Source organism: Atta cephalotes (assembly GCF_000143395.1).
Source record: "Atta cephalotes unplaced genomic scaffold scaffold00024, whole genome shotgun sequence".
NCBI lineage: Eukaryota > Metazoa > Arthropoda > Insecta > Hymenoptera > Formicidae > Atta > Atta cephalotes.
In genome coordinates, this window is record NW_012130088.1 from 4,282,548 (window position 1) to 4,308,802 (window position 26,255).

The following is a 26,255-nucleotide window of genomic DNA, read 5'->3' on the forward strand; positions in this document are numbered from 1 at the left end:
GACCGAAACAAGTGATAGCAGAGGGAGCAACGTCTGGAGAATACGGCGGGTGGGTAGGACTTCCCATTTCAACGTTTCCAAGTATGTCTTGACCACTTTCGCAACATAGGGTCGAGCATTGTCATGCTGCAAAATCACATTATCGTGTCTCTCGTTGTATTGCGGCCGTTTGTCTTTCAATGCTCGGCTCAAACGCATCAATTGCGTTCGATACCGATCGCCTGTGTGATTTAACAGTTCATAATACACTACGCTGAGCTGGTCCCACCAAATACAGAGCATGATCTTGGACGTCAAAATCACCATTCTTGAAGCGTTGAAACCACTCACAACACGTTCTTTCACTAATAGCGGCCTCACCATAAATATTTGAGAGCATTCGATGAGCCTCAGCCGCAGATTTCTTCATATTGAAGCAAAAAATTAAAACCTCCCGCAAATGACGAGAATTTGGCTCGTAAACTGACATTTTCAATCGAGAATAACTTTATGATGCAGACACAAATCGACTAATGTTTCTATGGGGTTATGTTGACAGATGCCCAAGTTTATTATATGACGTCTATGATCTATTTATTTCGACCACCACTTACCGCTAAAGCCATCTATAGGAAAACGGCGGAAGCAAAGTTGTACACCTAATATATTCGTCTTTTTTATTACAGCACATTTCCTTATTATATACCTTATCTCTTAAGAAGAACATACACATTAATACCTACAGCTTACAAATATCTGGAATAGCCGTGGAACCTATGTCTCATGTGAAAATCGCGGTACTCGTAACCGTTCTGTCATATGCTATGTGGACGATATTCGTCGATACGGATGGATATTAAGCGATTAGTGCAGTTGAATACTCCATCGTCATTAGTGATTCAAGATTTTGTGATTGAATTTGTCAAAATACATAATGTGCACAATGTAAAATTATTATTATATGATAAGTGTTTGTATATGAAACTATCGACCATACTTTTTATGCATGAATTTGAACGATGCATTGAACACGTGTATTCCGATTTATGTCATTGTACGAATAGTGTAAGTGATTCAAATTCAAATATTTCATAACTTATTTATGTCAAAATTGCATTATGAATAAATTTGATGCGGTAAATATTTTGCGCAAGATTTATAATAGAAATTCTAATATAGAATATGAATTGATAGCATATGCTTCAGATCATATTGTATGCCATGCATTATATGAAAAATGAGAATATTAAATAAATAAATATTAAAATATTACTCTTTGTTTAAAATTATTCAATCTTTTGTCTCTCAATCATTCTTCTTCATACTAAATTACTTAATAAGAAAGCATGCTTCGCCATTTGTATTACTAAACATATTATCAGTTGCTAAAAATTAAAATTATTGCCGAGTCATATTATTAAAAAATCGTAAAAAATAAATATCTATTTAATAAAATTGTGCGAAAGAAGAAAAGAAAAAAGCGCAAATAATAAGTATAGGACTGCATAAGGTGAAAGAGAGAAAACTGCATTTTATAATAGATAGGATAGACAGGACAATAGGTTAGAGAAAAGGAACGAAACCCTCTTCCCTTTGAAATATATATAAATATTTCAAATTTCTAATATTTTTTTTCATAATAGTAGACAGTATACAATGTTTTTATTGATATAGTTCGTTTATTATATTTACTTTACTTTAAATATAGTAAATATTTAATAAATTAAATTTTTGATAGATGCAGCGTATATAATCGGAGTTATCCTATGCGGATGTTCGCTTCCATGAGCGATAGTGTAGAAAAATGCAGAAAAATATCATTCTAGTATTAAGATAGAATGCAATTTTTATTCTTTTTCTTTTGAGTAACGATTATATCATTACAAAGAATATTTTCTTGATAATATAATTTTAAAATGCTCTTATTCTTTACATAAATATTACTTGAAACAAGTAATATTTATGTAATATTTTTCTGAATGTACATATGCATGTTTCAGAACGAACTAAACTGAGTTTTTTTGAGTTCTTGATCATTTCCCAATTTTCACAATTGAGATATTATTTCTGAAGCGCCGAATATCCGCCATCAGCGCCAAGCTATTGATTAGATTAGAGATAATATATTTTAACAGAGGTGTCAATTGCCGATAATTTTTTAATAGATTGGAAAAAGGCCTTTTAATTGAGAAAAATCTCAAAAACTAAAAAAAAAGTAATTTAAATATTCAATGAAGCTGTTACTTTCGGCAATAGTAGGTTAAGCGGACGCGTGAATTCGGCTATCTTTAAACGTTAATATCTCGTTAATTCTATTGCGAACATTGCAAAAAGATAGAGAACTTTTTGACTTAGTTTCTGTTCTATCTGCTCAAAACGAGTGGAGCCATAAATTGGAGCCATCCTGTATATTTAAGAGGCTGGTCACATAACCTGTTGGCATCTCTTTTCTATACATGACGGTTTTACATTGCGCATTCACTGTGCAATATTTTTTTCTCTTTCTAAGTCAATTTTCTCTTTCTATCGGGAGTGAGGTATCGTCACGCACACAATATAAGGACATACAGTAGGGACAAGATCCTGTTTTCCATTCTGCCGCGCATATTTATTTAGCATAAGCGGTCATATCATTGGTGACACCAATTCCGATCAAAACAGAGAACTTATAATTTCTCCGTTATTGCAATCGTGCCATGACATGTGGCTGCGCTTGCTTAGCGACGAGATACTACTGTGTCTCCTGAATAGCTGATTACAGCAATTTATTTTATGAAGCAACGTGATGGTGCATATAATTGATCACCGATTTGATGAAAGAAATACTCAAAAATTAAGAGTATTTTTCCTTTTTTTGAATATAGGTGGTTCCTAATACTATTAATACGATATTTGGTCACCAAAGACATGGTGGACCCTGAAAACTTATTTGAAAAAGATCATAGGTGCTAACGCTACTTATCCCTTCTGTATATACTTATATTGTAGTATCACCGCGACGGGATTAAACTTTTGGATATTGTCGCGAGTGTACTACTTTAAGCACTGTGATCCTGCTTTGAACAAATATAGAAATTTTCATATTGGGAGTACAAATTAGTTCGGTCCGTTTCCCTAAAGATGGTTCCAGCTGTTGTGAATGATTCATAGTGACAGTTGATTTTTGGCAGTTTCAAAGAGGTTAAACTTCTGCTAATAATATTCAATTTATATCGCTTTGAATTTCATACAAAAATCTTGATTTTTACTGTGTTTGTTGATGAAATGTCGAATTGTATTAACCAAGCAGCATTTGCGGAAGATTTTGATTTTCTGCTTTAATTGGAAGAAAAGTGCGGCTGAAGCCTATCGAATGCTTGTCGAAGTTTATAATGACACTGCTCCAACTGATAAATCATGTAGGAAATAGTCAAGGATGGAGATTTCAACGTTGAAGACAAGCCTCGCTCTGGGTAGCCAAAAAAATTCAAAGACAAAGAATTAGAGACATTACTCGAAAAAGATCAGAGTCAAACAGAGGAGCTTGCAGAATCATTAGGGGTAACTCAACAAGCCGTTTCTGTACGATTGAGAACCTTCAAAAACAAGGACATTGCCTTATGAAACTGAAACCGAGAGACGTTGAAAAGCGATTTTTCACTTGCGAACAGCTGATTCAAAGACAATAGAAAAAAGGTTTTTTACATCGGATTGTGACTGGAGATGACAAGTGGATATTCTACAACAATCCCAAGAAGAAACAATACTACGCTGAGCCCGTTGTCAATCGTTGCCATCGATCTCAACATCAACACCACGGCCGAACATTCATGGTTCGAAAATTTCATGTTCTGTATCTGATGGGACCAAAAGGGTCTTGTTTACTATGAGCTGCTGAAACTTGGCGATTCCATTACGGCGATCGGTATCGGCTACAATAGATTCGTTTGAGTGCATTGCAAGAAAAACGGAATACGAGCAAAGACCTGATAAAGTTATTCTTCTTCATGAACGCTCGGCCTCATGTCGTAAAAAAATATTTGGAAACGCTCAAATGGGATGTTTTACCGCCGTTCTTCGGAAATTGCTCCTTTTGATTACTGGTTGTTCCGAAGGATGCAGCACGATTTAGCAAGTCACCGGTTCACTTCTTTCGCAGAAATCGAAAATTGGTTCCAAAATTGGATCGCCTCCAAAGACGAGTCATTTTTTCGAGGAATTTTTTGGAATTCGAAAATTGCCTGAAAGATGGGAAAAAGTAGTAGGCAGCAATGGACAATACTTTAATTTATCTATTCATTCATTTTGTTTTGAAATAAATGCACAAAAAACGAATCGAATTTGTACTCCCAATATTTAATTAGATTTAGACTTTGCCCACAATAGAAGGAATAAGGAATTAGGAATAAAGAATAAACAATTTTAACCTATCAGAAATCGAATACATCAGAATATATTGTTTCTGATAGATTGAAATCATTCTTTATTTCTAATTTATTTCTTATTCCTTATATTGTATACAGGGCGTTATTTTCATCGGTCTAATTCATATATTTTTAATATGTAATAAATTAAGTAATTAAACTTTTAAATTCGAATTTATTAAAGTAAATCTTATCGGAAATAAGCTGAAATATAAGTTTATATATACTTGCTTCATTGAATATTTAGATTACTTTTAGTTTTTGAGATTTTTCTCAATTAAAAGATCTTTTTCCAATTATAAAATTATTGTCAATTGATACCTCTGTTAAAAATATATTATCTAACTTAAAGAATGTGTCATTAGAGAATAATATTACTTAAGATGGTTCTTTAGTAAAAAGTGCCGAAAAATTGGGTGTCTCACCAAGGCCTACTCAAAATTATAAATATCTGCATAATTTGGATAAAATATTAAAACTATGCATGTATCTTAATAAAATAGTACGGAACATACGATAAAATCAGCTGCATTTTCATCGAATGAAAACAAGATGAGATTATATTTTTTTCGAGATTAAATTTATATGCAAATTACGCATAATTATCTTTCCAGAATAGTCATTGATCTATTACTTTTTGTGACCATTAAAATCGTAATTTTTTTTTGAACTTATTATAATTTCGTTTTTGAGCAAAGTACACGGTAAGATTTGTGTGCAAAGAAACATCTGCGATCCTTATCTGTTAATAAGTTATATGTAAAAGGTTACATTTTCAACATTTCTTTCTCTTATTTTACCGTAATCTACAATAAAATTTTGTACACGTCAATTTCGATACTTTAACTTCATTATATAAAAAAATTAAACATTTCTATGGTAACTCGATTTATTAAAAAACTATCTTAATTAAGAGTGGTGTCAAAAGGAATGAGATGCTATATGTAATCGATTACTTTCAGACGCAACTAACTGGATCACGTACCAGCATACAAAAGTTCCCGCAATATTATCCAAGTTCAATGTTACCGCCGCCGCCACCTGCTCCTATGGCCAGACCAGTAGCAATAATAAGATCGACAGGTGAGTTAGCAGTGACAACTGCTAACTCGCCATCAACATCGTCACCTACGGATCCAGCCGAGCTAGGGCCTAATCAGGAACAGATGACTACCGCAGCGGCAGTTGGACTCGTCGGTTCTGCTTGCCAGAATTCTGTCGAACCCGTTGGACGAAAAAGTCCCACCAGAATTCTCGTTACACCGCATACCTCCAATAGGGAATATACATTTGCTCATTTTCATTCGCAACCTGGTCAGGTTAGCTTCTTCTACAAATCTTTTCTTATCTTTTTGAGAATTTTATTTTCATCGTATAACATTTTCTTGCATTTTCTCAAATAGCAAGCACATGTTATTTTGATATCAAGTAGGGGAGACCGGGATCAGTGACTATAGGAGTAAATAGAATAATTGAGGTTACATTAAAAACAAAACATGCGAAATACGCGTAAACATGTCTGAGCACACAGCGACTGCCGCTCAGTCTGCTGTAACATCTTATTGCGAACATGATAGAAGTTATATCACAATTTAAAAAAATCGTACACCTAAGTAAATTTTTATTCTTAAAGTTTTTGTTTTACATCGTATATGATTGTCTGAGATATGTGATATCTGCTTAGATAGTAAGCGTAGTTCTTACTTAATAAAGTCTAACAGATTTTTTTTTGTTTATGTGTCTTTGTTATCGTTAATATTGTTAATGTTTTTAAAAAAATGAACGGATGGAGATAGTAGACCAACAACAGCATTTAGTGACGACTCTTATAGTAATCAAAATTTTATTTCTTTAAAGAGATTTTCCTCAGTGATAAATTATAAGTAAATAATTATAAGTTTAGTTCCTTCATGTCCAATCTCGAAAACTAGGCTCATTCAACGTGTGTTTGCATGAAATGAATAAATTTTGCAAAAAGAAGCATTGTTTTGCCTTGCGAAGTGAATGTTTGTGTTTAAAATATATTTTTATAAAAGTGTTATTAATATGTAGCCAAAGATGTAGCTTAAAATATGTTAATCTTTATTTTAATAATATTCTTAATCAAATTATCATTATAATAATCTTAATCAAATTATTCCGGGGCTTGAATCAGATGGAATGCATTAGAAAAATGCATTTTTTAAATATTAGTTATCAATTTCCCTTTATTAAAATATTATTATAGATAGTCAAATGTATGTAGTAGAACTGATGTAGAATTAATTTTTTCGATAAGTCTCTTAATTTCATCTGTAAAAATTCAAAACTGAAATGAGTCTATTAGTCCCGGTTTCCTCTACTAGGCATGTTTGTACTAATGTTAAGAGGTTGAAAAGAGATAGTTAATAATATGTAAATTTATTTTAAGAACATCTTAAAGCATGAAGATATTATTTTATGTCATTATATTATAACATAATTTTATTCTTACGCTGCATTGTAATGATACATTTTACAATAATATATCAAATCTAAAGATAAAGGAAGATGATCAATCAGGCTGTTTTTGATCCCAAACCAGGGATTCTTATTAAACAATTTTTTTTATATTGTATGAACCTTAGAAATATCAGAAATAATCACTATGTGAGAAAATTCAATCCATAAAGCCTCAATTAATTATTAGTCTAGATATACTGAGGCGTCGAGGCTTGCTGCTCGGTGCGATTGACTCGCGATCTGTAGATCCTTGCGCCCACATATGCGACTTTTCGCATTTAATTTAAGAAGGAAAAATGAAATTCATCATTAAGAGATCTTTGATCACTAGTGTCGTTCGAATCCGACGTTAAACTGTAGATCCCATATATCAATAGATATGTATGGATTCTCTAGATTGGGAATTGAATATTAGATTAACAATCTGATTCTAAAAAAAATCCATTATTATAAAATCTTCATGAGAGTTAGATTTTGATTTATTATGAACTGTAATGCCGCGAAAGAAGAAGAAGATATACCACTATGTACCACTATATACTTAAACTCTTTCCATAATAAGTAAATTAAAAAAATATTTTCGTTCATTATATTACTCTATCATTATATTATCATTCAAATTAAGGTCACTCAGATTAAAAGTCATTTTTCAATCAATTTCGATTCATTTTAATGTCATTTTGACGTTATTTATGATTTATTGTTTTGCTTGGTTATTTGTTGCCTATAAATTCAAGTCTCTACAGTATTAAAGTTGTGATCATTGTAAAGGTTTTTTTATTTGTTTTTATTAAAAAAATTTTTTTTCGTAATAATCAGTCCTGGAGGAAAAATTTCTATGTCAAAGTACATCAAAAAGTACACCTTTCTACTTCTACGACTGTGGCGTAGAATCGCGTTGTTAAACATAGAAATAACTACGCCAACCTACGCGAAAGATAAAATAGCGTGCTTGGATCTAATTCGGCATGGAAAGTACGCGCAACTAATAATCATTACTTCCTGAACTATGTATTTTTATGCCAAATTAATTTTTATTCTTTCAAGAAATAGTTTTTCAAGAAAGTATGCCATTCTATGCTTTTTCACATTCAGAATTACATTCTACAGTCTAATTGGACACAGAAAAAACGAAATTACGCGTTTTTACGTGAAAAATGTAAAATGGCGCGTACTTGGACCTAATTAAACACAGAAAGTACCCCAAAATACGCAATCATTCATATAATTCAAATCCAAAGCCTCATCCAATGAAAATTTTTAATCTAGAAAAAATGATCCATTTTTTCTATTTTTAACTCATTTTTTTTCGCTCTAGATTGAAAATTTTCTCTGGATGGTCCTATTTTGTCAGATTCGTATTCAGCGACTCAAATACATAAGAATAGCTGGGTCTTCACCTTAGCACAGGGCTTTTTTTGTGGACCTGTGTAATTAAAACTTTATAATCTATGTTATATTTTCTTATGAAACGGTTAAAGATAAAAAATAGGAAAATTAATGATAAATATTAAGAAGAGACCTCAAATTTTAAAAATATATTGAATCGATGTGTTTATGCGTAAAAATTTCAATTTCAAGTTCAATTTATTGTACAATATAATACAGGAATTACGTTTTGTGTGACATATTATGTAAATGGTGAGGCATCAGCTTCTACTATTACGTCCCCAGAATACAGTAGCATACAAAATATTTCAAAATATGAAAGTAAATGAACATAATAGTTTGAATAATTCTGACTGCTAAAGCATGAGAAAAAACATAGTTGATATCATTCAGTTAAATTGTATAAATGACAAGAGTTCAGTAAGTATAACCATTACAGAGAATACCTTGATGTTACAATTGCTTTAATTAATAATGATGACTGGAAATTCGCAAACAAAGTTTTGATAGAAATTGAGTTATTGATTGCAAACAAAGTTTTGAAAGAAATTGAGTTATTGATTGTTTGTCGATATAAATTTGGCGGCGGCGGGATGAAAAGAAAGCAAGGAGGCAGAAGAACGAATGGAATATGATAGTATGTTGTAAATTTGGTGGCGGTATAGGAAAAAGCTGCTTTAAATTTGAAAGTACGATGAAGGATACAAAGTCATGATGACGGATTACAGGAGTGTCACGAGTATAGAAATCAGAATTAAAATGCAGAAGGTTACTTAAGTAGAGAAGAATGCCAGAACGAAGGAGATATAAAGGAGATAAAAAGGAGGTAACACAAGTGGAGAATGAAACGCTTGTATTTTCAGCCGATCGCAGAAACAATGGAGAAATATGATCATATTTGTGGACATTATACGAGAAACGAAGACAAGAATTCTGAACACGCTGGACACAATTAAGCATTTTCTGTGACAAAGCCGGTATGTAGACTGTGTTAGCATAATCAAACAGGAAGATTACGAGCATTTGGAGGATGAGAAGTTTCTGCGATATGGAGAGGATGTGACAAAAAGGATACAGAAAATGGAAACGTAAGAAGGCTATCCGACATTTTGTTACGACGTGATCACAGAAAGACCATGAGGAGTCGAGATGGACTCCGAGTATTTTAATGGAGGAGGAGCGAGGAATTGGATAGATTGAGAAAAATGTTAAAGGAAGGAAGATGAGACAGTAATGAAGGAGAATCGGCGACAAGTAATGAAAAGAAGATTTTGAAGAGCTTAAGTGCAGTGTATTTATTGAGGCCCAATCAGCGACTAAGCTAAACATGACAGCGGAAGTAGATTCCAATAACTGAAAAGAATTTAAAAGTACAATATCATCTGCATACATAAATAATTTAGATTTAAGTGGAATAACGAGATGGGCAGTATCGTGAAAAACAATGGCTCTAAGATCGAGTCTTGAGAAACGCCAGATAGAATAATGCGAAGAAAAGAAAAGAAGGGAGAAAAATTATAGAGCAGAACGCAGTTGTGTGCGGTTAACGAAAAAAGAATGCACGAAAGATAGAGCTCTGACAAGTCAAGAGAATTGTTACAAATCGATCTAATGTCGATTATGTCGATAATGATTTACCATATGGGCGCGTCTTTCCATCCTTTTTGGAAACTTCTAGAGATTTTATGTATTATAACGACTCGATTATATTAAATAAAATAAAGTTTTTTTCAAGTGCAAGATTGCATTAATCGTGATATTATTTTCGATTATCTCGACATTGCAACAATTGTGGCGACTGTGACAGGACAAGTACTATTGTAGCGTTTACGAGAGAAGAAGTTGTTGATAATACGTTACGTTGGAGAAATTAAAGATCTCGTACTGTTATCCGTATTATATTCACGCGTAATTTGGGTCCATTGAACGCAGAAGCATCAGAAGAAAGGCCAGACACGCGTGAGTTACACTTCGCAATGGTGAGTGATAAATATAGAGAGCTCGAGGAAATCAACTGGAAAATTTTGGAGGTTATGCTTGAGGCCAATGGGACTGAGGAACAATTTACACAGGAAACTGAGATAACCGATGAGTACAAGATAAGATATAATCAAACAAAAGCTTTGCTAGATGTTACTCTCAGCCGTTTTCAACCATGAGATATTCAAAATGTCGAAATGTCGACACAAGCTTTCAGAGACAATGTGCGCGCATACAAGCCAAAAATACAATTGCCACAATTTAATGGAGAGCAAAGATTGACTAAAATTTTGGATGTTATTCGAGAATATACATAAAGATCCAAATATTACGAAAGGAGATAATAAATAAATTCCAATACTTAATACAGACAATAAGAGGATACGAGGGCAAGTCAATAAATTTTTAGAAAAACATAATAAAACAAATTTTTTTTTATTGATTCATTTTTATTTTTCAACATAGTCTCCTTTTAGCTCGATACTTTATTCAACGAGTCTCCAACTTTTTCAAGCCGTCCGAATGATATAATTTGTCCAATCCTTCAAAATAAGCCTCTGTTTCAGCGATGTATTGTTCTCTGGTGGTGAATTTCTTTCCTTTGAACCATTCTTCAGGTTTGGAAACAAAAAATAGTCGCTGAGGGCTAAATCTGGCGAATATGCTAGATGGGGAAGCAATTCGTAACGGAATTCGTTGAATTTGGTCATCGGTGCCGGGCACGTGTGAATTCGTGCATTGTCTTAATGGAAGAGCACTTTCTTTTTCGCTAAATGGGGACGTTTTTTTCTTTAAAATATCGTTGAAACGGTCTGATAAGGCTGCGTTGTAATCGCCATTAATCGTTTGCTGGAAAGTAATCAATGTGAATTATGTCGCGTGCATTCCAAAAAACTGTGAGCATCACCTTTCCAGCTAACTTTCCGGCGATCTTCGCCTTCTTCGGAGCTAGTTCACCCAGTCCATTGTTTTGACTGTTCCTTCGTCTCCGATCTGAAGTAATGGCTCCATGTTTCGTCCACAGTAATTGAATCGATACAGAAATTCATCTGGATTACGTTGAAACATCTCCAAACATTATTAATTTCGAAATCGTCACACGGTTGCACTTATGGTCCACAGTGAGCAAACGCGGCACCCATCTTGCCGATAGTTTTTTCATACCCAATTGTTCGTGCAAAATTGAAATCTGTGTTATGTGATATGCCTGTAGCCTCAACAAGCTCGCGCACTTTCACTCGTCGATCAGTCAAAACAATATCGTGGAAACTTTATCGATGATATTTCTTGAGGCGTAGCAGCCTCAATTGGACGTTCCGAACAAGATGCATTAGATGTGGATGTACGATCACGTTTAAATTCATTCACTTAATTATAATAAATGTGTACAATCGCAAACGATGTGTTATGAACATTATCCAACCATTGGTTTTGATTTCTTTCGTTAAATCTTTCATATGTAGATGTTTGACTACATGAAACTTATTCTTTCCATTTTGCAAAAAATACAAAGGTTGTTCGCTTTAATCGTCTACAGAAATGAAACCACGCGATGAATTCCGCTCAAAATTTGACAGTAATCAGCTGAGAGATGCTACTTGTCAAAAAGTAATGTAACATGACAATGCGAGTGCTTTCTGACAGATTTATTTAAGAATTTATTATTGACTTGTCCTCGTACTAAAGCGAGCGAGCTAATCAATAGTTTTCCACTGACTGCTGTCTACTATAAGATAATTACAAGTCGAGAATCGTTTTGGCAGAGAAGATTTACTCATCGAAGTTTACGCAAGATACTTAAATTAGTATTGAGCAAGATAAGTACACATATGTTTTTATCTCAAATTTATGACAGATTAGAAACTCATTTGCGTGCCTTAGAATCTAAGGGTTATGACAGATATATGTGCGGCAATGTTATATCCACTATTATTGTTATCCGAAAATCTCCTACGTGTGGCAAAGAAATCCTAAGGCTGTTGTCTACGAAACAACGTCGAAATAACGATTGGATAAACTAATACTTTTTCTCCAAGCAGAGGTATTAAGTGAAGAAAGAATTGCTATGGCGGAATAGATTTGGCTTCAGCCATGAACAATCAGCTAATAAGAATAAGAGAAAGAATGAAGTCGAATCCAAGGAAATTGCAACTGCTGCGGGACTTATCTCTATCAAGGAGGACAAACACATCTGTATCTTCTGTGATCAGAATCATGATAGTGCCTCATGTGGACAAGCAAAGAAAATGCCATACGAGGAAAGACTTCAAATTGTTAAGGACTTGTTATCGTTATCTGAAGATAGGACAATTTTAAATTCTGCCGCTACAAAGAAAAATGTGCTTTGTATAACAAGAAATACTATGTGCTACTTATGTGTCGCAATAGAACTATTTCCTTTCTCAAAGAAAGGAAATAGAGACATTATTAATGAGACGCAGCAGCAATTTAACTTCGCTAGTGTCCATCTATAAGGTTCAAGCGCTTCGTATAAAATTATTTAATCAAGATAAAGAGTGCGTGGTTCGAGCGGTTTTCGACACGAGATCGTATGTATTAGATCATTATGCCAAGGAATTAGGCTTTAAGATTATAGATGAACAAAAGGTTATGCATATGTTATTTGGTGGCGCGAAATTCAAATTACGGATGCATAAAGAGTACAAGATTTCCGTAAAGAGCTTAGATAACTTATTCCTGTAATTTTGTTGCTTTGGATCAGGATGTCATCTCTTAGAATGTTCCTTCGTAAATAAAAAAATTCCATGGATACAAGAATTGCAACAGCAAAGAATAAAGCTTACCGATGTCGATAACAGAGAGCATAGTTGTTTTAATAGGAGTAGACATTGGCGGAAAGTTGATGACCGAAAAGAGAAAGAAACTCAAGTGTGGAGTGATCGCTTTTAAAATGTTGCTCGGTTGGACATTAACAGAAAAAACTAATGTCCAATCTAAGAGAAGAGAAGATTCTATATTCATGATCATCTCGATGTATGCTCAATATGTGAATATCGCTAATTTGTGGGAATTAGATACCTTGGACGGATCCGGTCTTGAAGAAAACAAAAGATATTTCTCTGATAGAAATAAAGGAGTACTTTCAACAAACAATTAAGATGAATAAAGATGGAAGATACAAAGTATCACTTCCATCTTGGAGAGATCATTTACCATTGGCGAACAATAAGAATGATGCAAAATGCCGATTAGAATCTATAACGAGAAAACTTCAGAAACAAGATTTTTACGATAATTATCAGAGACTATTCAATGAATGGCTAGCAGAGGAAATCATCCAGAGAAAGTTCCAGATGGAGAGATAAAGCAAGGATATTACCTTCCACAAAGACAAAGTGATCAAAGAAGACAAACACTACCAGAATAAGATCAGTTTTTGACGTCTCAGCTGTAGGAAATAATCGACTCTCACTTAATTACTATCTGGAAACAGGTCCTAATTGGATTGATTTCTAATATATGTTAGGTTATTCCTAATAATGTTAGGTTTCAAACGACGGAGGATAGCAGTAATTTTAGATATTCTGTAAAACCTTTCTGCATATAAATATTTCACCAAAAGACAAAAATGTATTACGATTTCTCTGATGGAAAAAGATATTCCCAGAACAGATAGAAATATATCGATATCCGAGAGTAATTTTCAGTATATCTAGCAGTCCCTTTTTATTAGGAAGTACTATAGAGTACCACTTAGAAGAAGCATTACAAAGAACCGAAACAAAACGAAAAGAGAAAAGTTATTCGACAGAATAACATCTCCAAAAATTCTTTTATGTGGACAACTGTGTAACTAGCGTTGAGTCAAAGGTGTTATTTTTATTTAAAGAAGAAGCTGAACGAATTATGGCAAAAGGAAAATTTGATCTTTGTTTTTGATCTTGACTGAGAATATTCAGGACAAGAAGAAACAGAAGTATCTCAGTACTCGACTTGAATTGAAACAAGGAAGACGACATTCTAGGATTAATCTCATCCGTATTGGAACTACAGACTGATGTAAAGATTACGAAGAAGCTTATATTATCGGCGGCACAACGAATATTCGATCCTATCAGCATATCTTCGCCTATATTCTTGAAATCCAAGTTACTATTACGGGAGCTCTGTACGCATAAGATAAATTGGAATACAGAAGTATCAGAAAACATCAAGAAAGATTTCATCGAATGGCAACAACAGCTCTCTTGGTTGAAGGAGCTAAGGATACTACGTTGGGCCTTCTGACGAAACGAAGAAACAAGGAAACTGTCCTTTTACATATTTGTAGATGCAAGTCAAAATGCGTACCAGAGATTGTATTTGCATGTGGAAGGGATGTTTATGTGCAACTTCTTACCGCTAGATCCAGGGTGGCACCGATAAAGAAGACAAAAATTTCTTGATTTAAATTATTATACTTGTGGCCATCATTGGTGTTAGATTATAGCACTCCATTAAAGAGCTTTAAACGAAGAACAAATATTTATTTTCAGTCAGATTCTACAACACTTTTGGCCTGGATAAAGAGAGACAAACCATGGAATACATTTATATCTAATTAGTGGAGAATCGGTAGAAGAAATATATAAGCTGCCAAATTCGAATTAATGATATCATGTTTCAGGAATCATGAATCCAGCAAACTTGCCCTTTGCGAGGGTATACGATAAAGTATTTGATATGAATTGCGATGATGGGACGGACCAGAATGTCTCTGACAAGACAAGAACTCTTGGCCTATTAGTGATTATATTACGAATAAGACGGAGATCTATAAGGAAATAAAGAAATGACTGACAAAAAACAACCCTCATCGAACAATGTGGTGCTAGAAGAAAATTGGTACGTATATGCTACAAGAGCATTGGTATATGAAAGGACAATCCAAATATTCCAAGACATGGGGTGGATTCTTCGTTTCATCAATAACTGTCAAACATCTCGAGATCAACAGGTGAATTGATTGTAAAAGAGTATATTGTAGCAAAGCATTCATAATCTTAAAATTGAGTCAACAAGAATTCTTTAACAGAATAAATGAACCAAGATTGAGCACATTGAAGGTGTACGAAAATGAAAATAGATTATTATGGTTGAATCACCAGTCATTAATGGAGAAGATATGCATGATTTCTGCTGTCCGATCATACTAGATCTAAAACACTCTTTGACCAAGAGATTAATCAAATATAAACAGTTGAATCACGCAGGAATCCAGATCGTGATGAGTAATTTGAGAGAAATGTTCTTGCTTGTAAAGCTGCAGTATGATCTATAATAAATAACTGTATGATTTGTAAACGATATAAGATCAATAAATTAGAACCTACTTCAGGGGAAGTGAACAAGTGAAAGAGGTCAATGCATTTTGTTGGCATAGACGCAGGATCATTGTTCTTAAAGAAATTGTAGAAAGCATGGATTTGCTTATTTACTTGTGTAATTTATCAAGCAATCCATTTGGAGATCACTACATCCCTTTCTACTGAAGCACTTCTACAAGTATTACGTAGATTTATCGATTATATTAAGAGAGGCAGATTGTCAATAATCTACACAGATAATGGGAAAAATTTTATTGTAGCTCGCAATTTCTTCCGCAAAATCGATTGGAACAAAATCAAACAATTTAGTACAACGCAGAAAATAGATTGGCGCCTCAATCCTCCAGCTCCTTGATGGGGAAGATGGTGGGAGCGTCTGATTAGAATAACCAAAGATTTATTTGTTACGAATCGATGTAATAGAAATTGAGATTCCTCCGTTTTTTAAGTCAATTAAGCAATTTACCCGGGGATCGGAGATCAAATTGTGCGAAGATTGAAAATGATTATAAGGAAAGAATGGATAATTTATAGAAGAAATTTAGATTCCGGCCTCGCAAGGATTACGAAGATTATATATATGGGAACTCACACGGATCGGCTTTAAATGAAAGTGAAATTGATCCAATTAAGTTAATACTGTTTATTAAATTTTTAAAAGAAAGAAATAGTAAAAAAAACATGAGATAACTTATACGAGAAGAGTGCGAATATAGTTTCCTACTTGCGAAGGCGACTCGTGACGGAGTCTATTTTGAGATTATTATATTTTTTTACTGACTGACTGATTACTATTTGCAGTTCTTTTATATTCTGGCAATGAGTGTGGAGATGTCTTCCTAGGACCAATCACATTCTTCAAGATTTGGTAGGATCTATACTCACACTTGTTTTCTTAAGATAAGAAAACAAGACTCTGCCTCTCTACATTATGAATCTCTTTATGTTAAGAATAAAAATTCTATTTTCTTAATCCTTATGCGAGGCGAAATAATGATATTCTAAATTTTAAATTGGTTTTAATTTTATAAGGAAAAAGAAAAAAAGGAAAAAAAAGGAAAAAAAATAAAGATATTAATTCTCGCATTCGGGAAAGTCTTAATATATACTATTTAATATATAATACTACTTTTTTTGGGCAATTATTGGGCATATATGCTATTGTTTAATAGTTATTTTAGAAAAAGGCTTAGGAAAATATTACTTACAGTTGAATATGACAATTATTGGAAGAAAAACTGTGCAACAGAATAAATAACGAGTATAAGTACAGACGCTGAAATGAAGTAGAATAAAAAAATCACATATGAACTAATAGACAAGATTAAACGCATAAATAATACATATAACCAAATAATACAGAAAATATAGAATGCTCTCCGATCATCTTCTATACCGACACACCGCAATAATGAAGTCGAACATAGCAAATTAGACAGAACATGCACCGATTATAATGCAAATTTCAGCAGTAATGTTAACCAATAATACAAAGAATTAAAGCAATTCACACGGGATCACGCTATTCGAAAATTGTAAATCGACTTTAAAACCGCAAAAACGACAAAGATGTTTACAGTACGATGATCCGCGATTGACTGAAAAATAAAGATTTGACAAGAAAAAAATCACTCTGCTTCACGAATCGAAATATTATAAGTTAAAGTTGATTATTCAGAATAAGAAATCTATCACAGCAGTGATTCACTGCTTTAAAAATACAAATTCTCTGCTATAGTAGTGAATTTGTGTTTTTAAAGCAGTTATTCAATGCTTTAAAAACAATGCTATAAATTTACTGTTTTAAGAACACAAATTCTCCACATTAAAAACAAATTTTCTATTAAAACAGTGAATTTGTAAAGTGAATTTGTATATATATAGTAGTGAATTTGTATTTTTAAAGCAGTAAATTTGGATTTTTAAATAGTGAATTTGTATTTCTAAAGCAGAGAATTTATTTTTAAAGCAAAGAATTTGTGTAATTTTGAAGCAGAAAATAGTTATTATAGTCTTACATGTTTTTATGTTTATCTCTATATGTCATCGATGTGACAGATTTCCTAAGAATAATCATCACTTTAACAATTAATATCTCGATCCACGAGGCAGAACAATACTTCATTCATCCAAATTTCGTGCCAAATTCGTTAATTTCATGCAATTTTATAAAAATAAATTTTCAGTGCAAAAATGAAAATAAGAGAAACAATCTTCAATAATCTTGATCTTAACAAATGTTATCCAGGACATGATCCTGAATAACATTTAAGAAGTTGTAGCCATCGATCGGACATCTTGCGTATTGCTAATGCCAGCGATACTGTAACTTTCAAAATTTATAAGTCGAAGAGTACTTTATGAAAAATAACTTTATTGTTTTAAAAAGTTCTTGATTCTGGAATTGAAAATAGGATTTAAAAAAATCTATGTGTCCTTGACCTGACCTTGGCGACATCACCCAAATCAAACTGATAAGATCAGTAAATAGATCTTTTTTAACCCTAACTTTTGTCTGAAATACTTTTCTGTCTGAAAAACTTATATTTTCCGAGATATTCAGGTTCCTGATCCTTTTGGGACACTTTATATATAAAAGTGTCCCATTTTAATTTCCCAAATATCTCAAAAAATATGAAAGATATAGAAAAATATTTCAGATAAACTTTCATATCTTTTTGACGCCTCCACCTAGAAAAAATACAACATGACCAAAATGTGGCTTCCTCTAAATCATTTTTTTTCTGAAAGATTTTTCTATATCTTTCATATTTTTCGAGATATTTGCCTGGAGAAATTAAAATGAAGCACTTTTTTCACGCTAATAATTCGATAAACGCTAAAAAAAAGCATATAAAAAAAAACATGAGTGGAAAGTTGTGTGACTTTGAGAGGGGAAAGAAGTTAATGACCTTGAATTTGATCTTGAAGGCATATTTCAAAATCATTTGTAGGTCAATTTTGAAATTTCATATGGAACCTTCCCTTTTTCATTGCATATTCTTGTACTTCGAGAGCTTTTCAAAATACTATAATAAAACATTTCATAAAGTACATTTCGAATTATAAGGTTTGCAAGTTACAGCATCGCCAGCATTAGCATTGCCTAAGGTGTCCGTCCAACTAATCTTTTGAATGTTATTCAAAATCATGTCCTTGATAGCATTTCAAGATCAAAGCCATTGGAGATTAATCCTCTTATTTTCATTTTTGCACTAAAAATTCATTTTTTACGTTAAAATGAAAATAAAAGGCACAACTTCCAATGGCTTTAATTTTGACAATGATATTCAGGATATGAACCTGAACAACAAGAGGTTTTAGCTATCGGTCGGATACCTTGAGTAATACTAATGTTGACGCTACTAATGTTGACGTTACTGTAACTTTCAAGCATTCATAATTCAAAAAATACTTAATGAAAAACTATTTACTTTTAGGAAGCTCTCGACATCAGATATTAGATTCTGCAAACAAAAGAGTGTTTTAAAAAAAATCGATGTGATCTTGATCTGATGTTGGCGACGTCACATAAGATCAAACTGATAAGATCAGTAAATTAGAATCCTACAACTTTTGTCTAAACAATTTTTCTCAATAATGCCATGTTTCCGTGTGTAATATTTTATTTTGAACATTATGTATACTACTATATACTGTGGTCACAAAAAGTAAGTATAAGAATTAATTTAATAAAATTACGATTGTATTTATCCAAATTTATTTTGTTCCTTTTTTGGGAGTACAAATAAGTTTCCACCATTTGCAAAAGACGGCACCACTAATAAACTATAGTTAAAATTGTTTGATGTAAAACGACATATCGTAAGATTGGACATCCGGCAACACCATAACCTTGAAATATTAGCGATTTTGTATCAGCATCATATATTTTTTTTTATACGAAAATGTCGAGTTTTGAGCCGAATAAGCGTCATTTGGAACTCTTGATTTACTTCTTTAATTTGAAGAAATCTGCAGTTGAGGCTCATAGATTGCTTGTAGAAACATATGATGATGCTGCCTTAAGCGAGAGAAGTTGTCGTGAGTGGTTTCAAAAGTTTAAGAACAGTGAATTTGACATCGAAGACAAAGAACGTAGCGGAAGGCCGAAAGTGTATGAAGACAGGGAATTGGAAGCATTATTGGATGAAGATTCGTGCCAAACGCAAAAAGAACTTGCACTTACATTAGGAGTGACTCAACAAACAATTTCATATCGTTTAAAATCATTGGAAATGATTCAAAAGCAAGAGAATTGGGTTCCATATGATCTGAAGCCGAGAAATGTTGAACGCCGATTTTTCACATATGAAATTCTGCTTGCCAGGCATAAACGAAAGAATTTTTTGCATCGTATAGTCACTGGTGATGAAAAATGGATCCACTACGATAATCTAAAGAAGAGGAAATCATGGGGACCACCTGGCCATGCTTCAACATCGACAGCCAAGCCAAATATTCATGGAAAAATACTCATATTGTGTATTTGGTGGGATCAGCTTAGTGTCATGTATTATAAGTTGCTCAAATTGAACGAGACCATTACTGAGGCTCTCTACCGAATTGATGAGATTGAGCCGAGCACTCAAAAAAAAACGCGCCCACTACTACTCCAGACATGACAAAATTATTCTTCTGCATGATAATGCTCGACCACATGTTGCGGCGCCGGTCAAAACCTATTTAGAAACACTCAAATGGAAAGTTCTACTCCACCCGCCGTATACTCCAGACATTGCTTCTTCCGACTACCATTTGTTCCGATCGATGACGCATGGCCTGTCTGAGCAGCATTTCACATCATATGAAGATATTAAAAATTGTATCGATGATTGGATAGCCCCAAAAGATGAAGCGCTTTTCCGACGCGATATTCACATGCTACCAGAAAGATGGGAAAAAGTGGCTAACGATGACTATTACTTTAAATAAAACATTATGTACCATTTTTCACACTAAATGCTTAATTTTTGATAAAAAACGACGGAAATTTATTTGTACTCCCAATAAAATAATTCTCTCCCATTCCTCCCAATCCTCTACATTTATGCCAATTTTTTTTCCAAACCTTGCATCTTTTATAATCAATTTCAGATGTAGCTTGAAGTGCAGAGCATTAGCAAGAAAAATGTAGAAGTATGTTCCGGTCTGGGCGCAGTCTTGACAAGAGCACGAATCAAAAATTTAGAACTGGTGGCAGCACGCGATTAACAAGCCGCTCGCCAAGCCACTGACTGGTCGCGCTGATCGCGTGTTGCCCATCGACTAACAACAGAGAGACTAGTACATTTGTTATTTTATCGTTCATCGTTCATCCTTCATTAAAACAATTTTATTAATTCTAGTTTGCTTTTAATTTGTTATAGTTCATTTAAAACTTCGATTTTATTGTTATAAAAATATTGTATGTGAAAAAGAAAAACAAAGGCAAATGGAAATATTGTACCAGATGTACAAATATGAAATGACGATTTGAGGAACAGATGACGCACCAATGCAGTGTGAAGTACAAAGATTTAACATTATATTGTACCATCCGCCATTTTATTGTACCATCAACAAGTGTCAAGTGCAAAGTGATTTGATTGAAAAGTATTGGCATAGTATTGTGTTGCTGTGTTTAATATGACGAAATTTGTATCAAATAAGGAGCATTCGCGGAAGCATTAATTTTTTGTTTTCATTTGAAGAAAATTGCTGCGGAATTATACCGATTACTTGGAGAAGCTTATGGTGAACATGCTCCATCGCAAAAAACGTATGAACGATGGTTTCAGCGTTTCAAAATTAGAGATTTCGATGTTGCAAACAAGGAACACGGAAAACCGCCCAAAAAGTACGAAGACGTGGAATTGCAAGCATTGCTGGATGAAGATGATTCACAAAATGAAGATGATACATAAAAACTCGCAGAGCAATTGAGCGTTAGTCAACAAGCTGTTTCCTCGCCTACAAGAGATGGGAAAGATTCAAAAAGTCGGCAGATGAGTGTCACATGAATTGAACGAGAGACAGATGGAGAGGCACAAAAATATATGTGAAATTTTGCTCGAACGATACAGAAGAAAGTCATTCTTGCATCGTATCGTTACTGGGGATGAAAAGTAGATTTTTTTTGAGAATCCAAAGCGCAAAAAATCATGGGTAGACTCACCATCCGTATCGATCCAAGACCGAATCGCTTTGGCAGGAAGACGCTCTGTGTTTGGTGGGACCAGAAGGGTGTGGTTTATTATGAGCTATTGAAGCCTGGCGAAACGGTCAATATCAAACGCTATCAACAACAATTGATCGATTTAAACCGTTCGCTGCTTAAAAAACGACCAAAATACCAAAAGAGGCAATACAAAGTCATTTTTCTCCATGACAATGCTCCATCACATAACCTGGCAAAACCAGTTCGGGATACGTTGGAAGCACTCAGCTGGGAAGTTCTATCCCATGCGGCTTACTCACCAGACTTGGCTCCTTCCGATTACTTGTTTGCATCGATGGGTCACGCACTTGCTGAGCAGCGCTTTGGTTCGTACGAAGATATGAAAAAAATGGCTCGATGAATGATTCGCGGCAAAAGGGGAAGATTTTTACTGGCGTGATATCCACAAATTGTCCGAAAGATGGGAAAAATGTGTAACTAGCAATGGAGCATATTTTGAATAAATCTCTTTTTATCATTCTTCCGAATTTAACGTGTTTTTTTGGGAAAAAAATCGTCATTTCATGTACACCTGGTATATATGGATGTTTCAAACCACCGTACATCCCTTCGCAGGATAAGGTTTAATCATAAAAGTCTAAACAAAAGTTGTAAGGTTTAAAAAGATCTATTTAGTGATCTTATCAATTGGATCTTAAGTATTAGGTGTACAACTTTGCTTCCGCCGTTTTTTCCGAAATTCGAGGCTTTATTGTAAAAAACTGGTTATACATTTATGATTCAAAGTATTGTCCATCGCTGGCCACTACTTTCTCCCATCTTTCGGATAGCGTACGAATCCCGCGTCAAAAAAACTGGTCATCTTTTGAGGCTATCCACGAATCGATCCAATTTTTTACTTCTTCATAAGACCGGAAGTGCTGGTCAGCCAGGCCGTATGCCATTGATCGAAACAAGTGATAGTCAGAGGGAGCAACGTCTGGAGAATACGGCGGGTGGGGTAGGACTTCCCATTTCAACGTTTCCAAGTATGTCTTGACCACTTTCGCAACATGGGGTCGAGCATTGTCATGCTGCAAAATCACTTTATCGTGTCTCTTGTTGTATTGCGGCCGTTTGTATTTCAATGCTCGGCTCAAACGCATCAATTGCAAAAATTGCATTCGATATCGATCGCCTGTGATTGTTTCAGTCGATTTTAACAGTTCATAATACATTACGCCGAGCTGGTCCCACCAAATACAGAGCATGACCTTGGACGTCAAAATCACCGTTCTTGAAGCGTTGAAACCACTCACGATACGTTCTTTCACTAATAGCGGCCTCACCATAAGTATTTGAGAGCATTCGATGAGCCTCAGCCGCAGATTTCTTCATATTAAAGCAAAAAATTAAAACCTCCCGCAAATGACGAGAATTTGACTCATAAACTGACATTTTCAATCGAGAATAACTTTATGATACAGACACAAGTCGACTAATGTTTCTATGGGGTTATGTTGACAGATGCCCAAGTTTATAATCTATAATCTATGATCTATTTATTTCAACCACCACTTACCGCTAAAGTCATCTATAGGAAAACGGCGGAAGCAAAGTTGTACACCTAATAGTCGCCGGGGTCAGATCAGGATACGTCAGATTACTTCTATTTTTTTTAAACACAACTTTTTATTCCAGTATCTAATAGCCGATGTCGAGAACTTTTCAAAACTTTATAATAAAGTTATTTTTTGTTGATATTTTTTAGTTATTAAGTTATATACCGAAAGTTACAGTACCGCCAGCATTAGCACGCAAAGTGTCCCACCGTTAAAACCTCTTGAATGTTGTTCAGAATGTTCTGAATTTGGCAAGATCAAGACCAAGATTGAAGATTATTCTTCTTATTTTAATTTTTGCACTAAAAATTTATTTTTCGTAAAAATGAAAATAAGAACTAAACCATAAATGAAAACACAAGCAATTAAGAGCCTAAATTCGCAATAATTAGAGCGATTATATCAATATATATTTTTCAGTACTACATATATATAACAAATACTGTAACGTTTCGACTTAATTATTTTTTGAAAATAAGAAGTATATAAGATCAGTAAATAAATCTTTTTATATTTTTCTTTTGTCTGAATACTTTTACGATTGCACCTGTGAAAATATGAGGAATGTATGGGTAGTCTGAAACATCCGATATGATTTAATAAATTAAATAAATTATTTGTTAATTAATCTATTAGTGGTTACCATTTTCAAGTCTAGTAAATATATAATAGTTTAAAAAATCACGGAGGCGGGCATAAAGGAACTGTCCCAGGAGTTGCCATTTTTTGCTACGCCACTAATGGAGAGAATTCTTTTTTATCGCGTTTATCAATTTAAAAACGGTCCATAAAGTAGTAATTTTAGAGGATAGGAAATAGTCATATTAAATGTCGTATTAAACGAGTACGGAGATTATAAAATGGTATTTGTTGAATTTTTGATCATAAAATTACGAGCAAAGCAAGAAAAAATTCAGTGTTCCTTGAACGCGAGATGTGACACGTCTCACGTCCAAATTGTCCAAATCTTTTAAAATCGATTAGCATAAACCAAATGATATTCCGACAAGTTCAATCATATTTCGAATTGTCAATTGTCGATTACTGAACATCAAATCCTTGATTTTTTGAAGTGTTGCTCATTTGTTGAAATAAAAGATTCTATAGCGATCTTTGTCTTTGACGTATTCTTTACTTTCTTTGAACATCTTATTTATACCATAGGAAAATCCCTGTTCTTGATTCGCATTCATCATGCATTTAAATTCTTCCGCAAAATTTTGTTCGGAAAACAAAATATTATACAAAATCTTTGCCCAATAAAATTCAATATATTAAAAATCGTCGAATGCACTTCTTTAATTATAAAATACACGTTTATTTGTAAATGAAAGGTACCCATATAGCGCGCAAATAATATTATAGCAATATTGCAATAATATTGCAATATATTAAAAATATTACATATTACGTTATCACAGAAATATTACTGATATATTACAATGATAAACAGCACATTGAAATATTACAATAATATTGTTGCAATGCATTATGATAATATTGTGACAAAATATTACGTTTAACATTTTGACGACCGGACTCACGTATATATAAGTTCGTTGAGCAAAGGGTTATCATCCGGACTCACTTGTGTGTGAGTTCGTTGAGTCAGCGCTTATCAGTCAAGTTCATGTGTATACCGATTAAAATGTTGCAACAGTTTTTTTTTTATGCCGAGCGATTAATCCTTACGGATCCAATCATAAGTAAGAATCAATCGTCTAGGGAATAGGCTGTATTCCGAAATCCATTGAAAAAAAGTGTTATAACTTTTTAGTTGTAACTCGGGGAGTGTACATAAGTTATAATAATTAAAATCCATTCTACACTTGCGTAAGGGTAGTTGTAAAGAGTTATAGTTGTAAGAATTAATCAATCACAGTCAAACATGAGGAAAATATTTGACAATGATTAGTCAATTCTTACAACTATGTTTACGCAATTGTAGAATGGGCTTAACAGTAGGTTACTTATGGTTTACGGCTTGCGAACCTTATAATAGATTCGCAAGCTGTAAACCGTAAGAAATTAACAAATCACAGTCGAATATGAGAAAAATAATCGACTATGACTAGATAATTTTTTACGGCTTACGGCTTGTGGTCCTATTGTGTAATAGGCCTTAGTTAGCAATTATTAACAGGCATTGATTGTTGCGAAAGGTATAAATAATGCACTATTAATGATATACTATTAATGTGTAGGATGGATTCAAATTTTAGCCACATCCATCTTGAGCAGATAGATCGGACAAAACTGAGACAAAAACTCCCTACCATTTCACAATAATTAACGAGATATTAACGTTTAACGATAACTGAATACGCGTGTCCGCCCGACTTACTATTGTCTAAGGTACGGTGCACGGAGCGCGATGACCTAACAGGCGCGCCACGCCGTTTGAGCTTAGTGGCTTGCGGCAGTGTGCGGGGCGCTTGCTTCACTCCCGCGCGCCAAGCTATCAATGGCAGATATTCGGCGCTTTAGAAACAATACTTCCATTGCGAAAATTGGGAAATGATCAAAAACTATTGAAAAAAACTCGGTTTAGTTTGTTTTGAAGCGTGTACATACATAACACAGAAAAATGTTATACATACAGAAAAATGTTATACAAATATTACTTGTTCCAAGTAAATAATAAGAGTAAGTAAGATAATAGTAGGATTTCTCATCAACTCATATATAATAAGGGATACCAGATGGCTCTAGTGTCGCGCGAGTAGGAAGGTCACAGACGTTGGGAAGGAGGTCTGTGTCACGGGGGATCCGTGTTAAAGAGGGATTTTGTTCTCAGATTTCCTTCTCTTTCTCTAATTTATTGTCCTTTCTTTTCTATCTATTGTAGGATGCAATTCTCTCTCACCCATCCGTTGCATCCTATACTTATTATTTGCGATCCCTCTTCCTCCCGTTGCGCTTGCTTCCACGTTGT

At 33.8% G+C, this 26,255-nt stretch overlaps 1 protein-coding gene across 1 annotated transcript in view; it reads left to right on the top strand.

Moving 5' to 3' along the window:
* Positions 1-26,255, top strand: part of LOC105620168 (probable serine/threonine-protein kinase fhkB) — a 72,541-nt gene that overhangs the window by 25,047 nt on the left and 21,239 nt on the right. Inside the window, exon 2 of the mRNA XM_012201674.1 lies at positions 5,345-5,701. Within this exon, the coding sequence (XP_012057064.1) occupies positions 5,345-5,701 (357 nt within the window). The remainder of the gene's footprint in view (positions 1-5,344; positions 5,702-26,255) is intronic.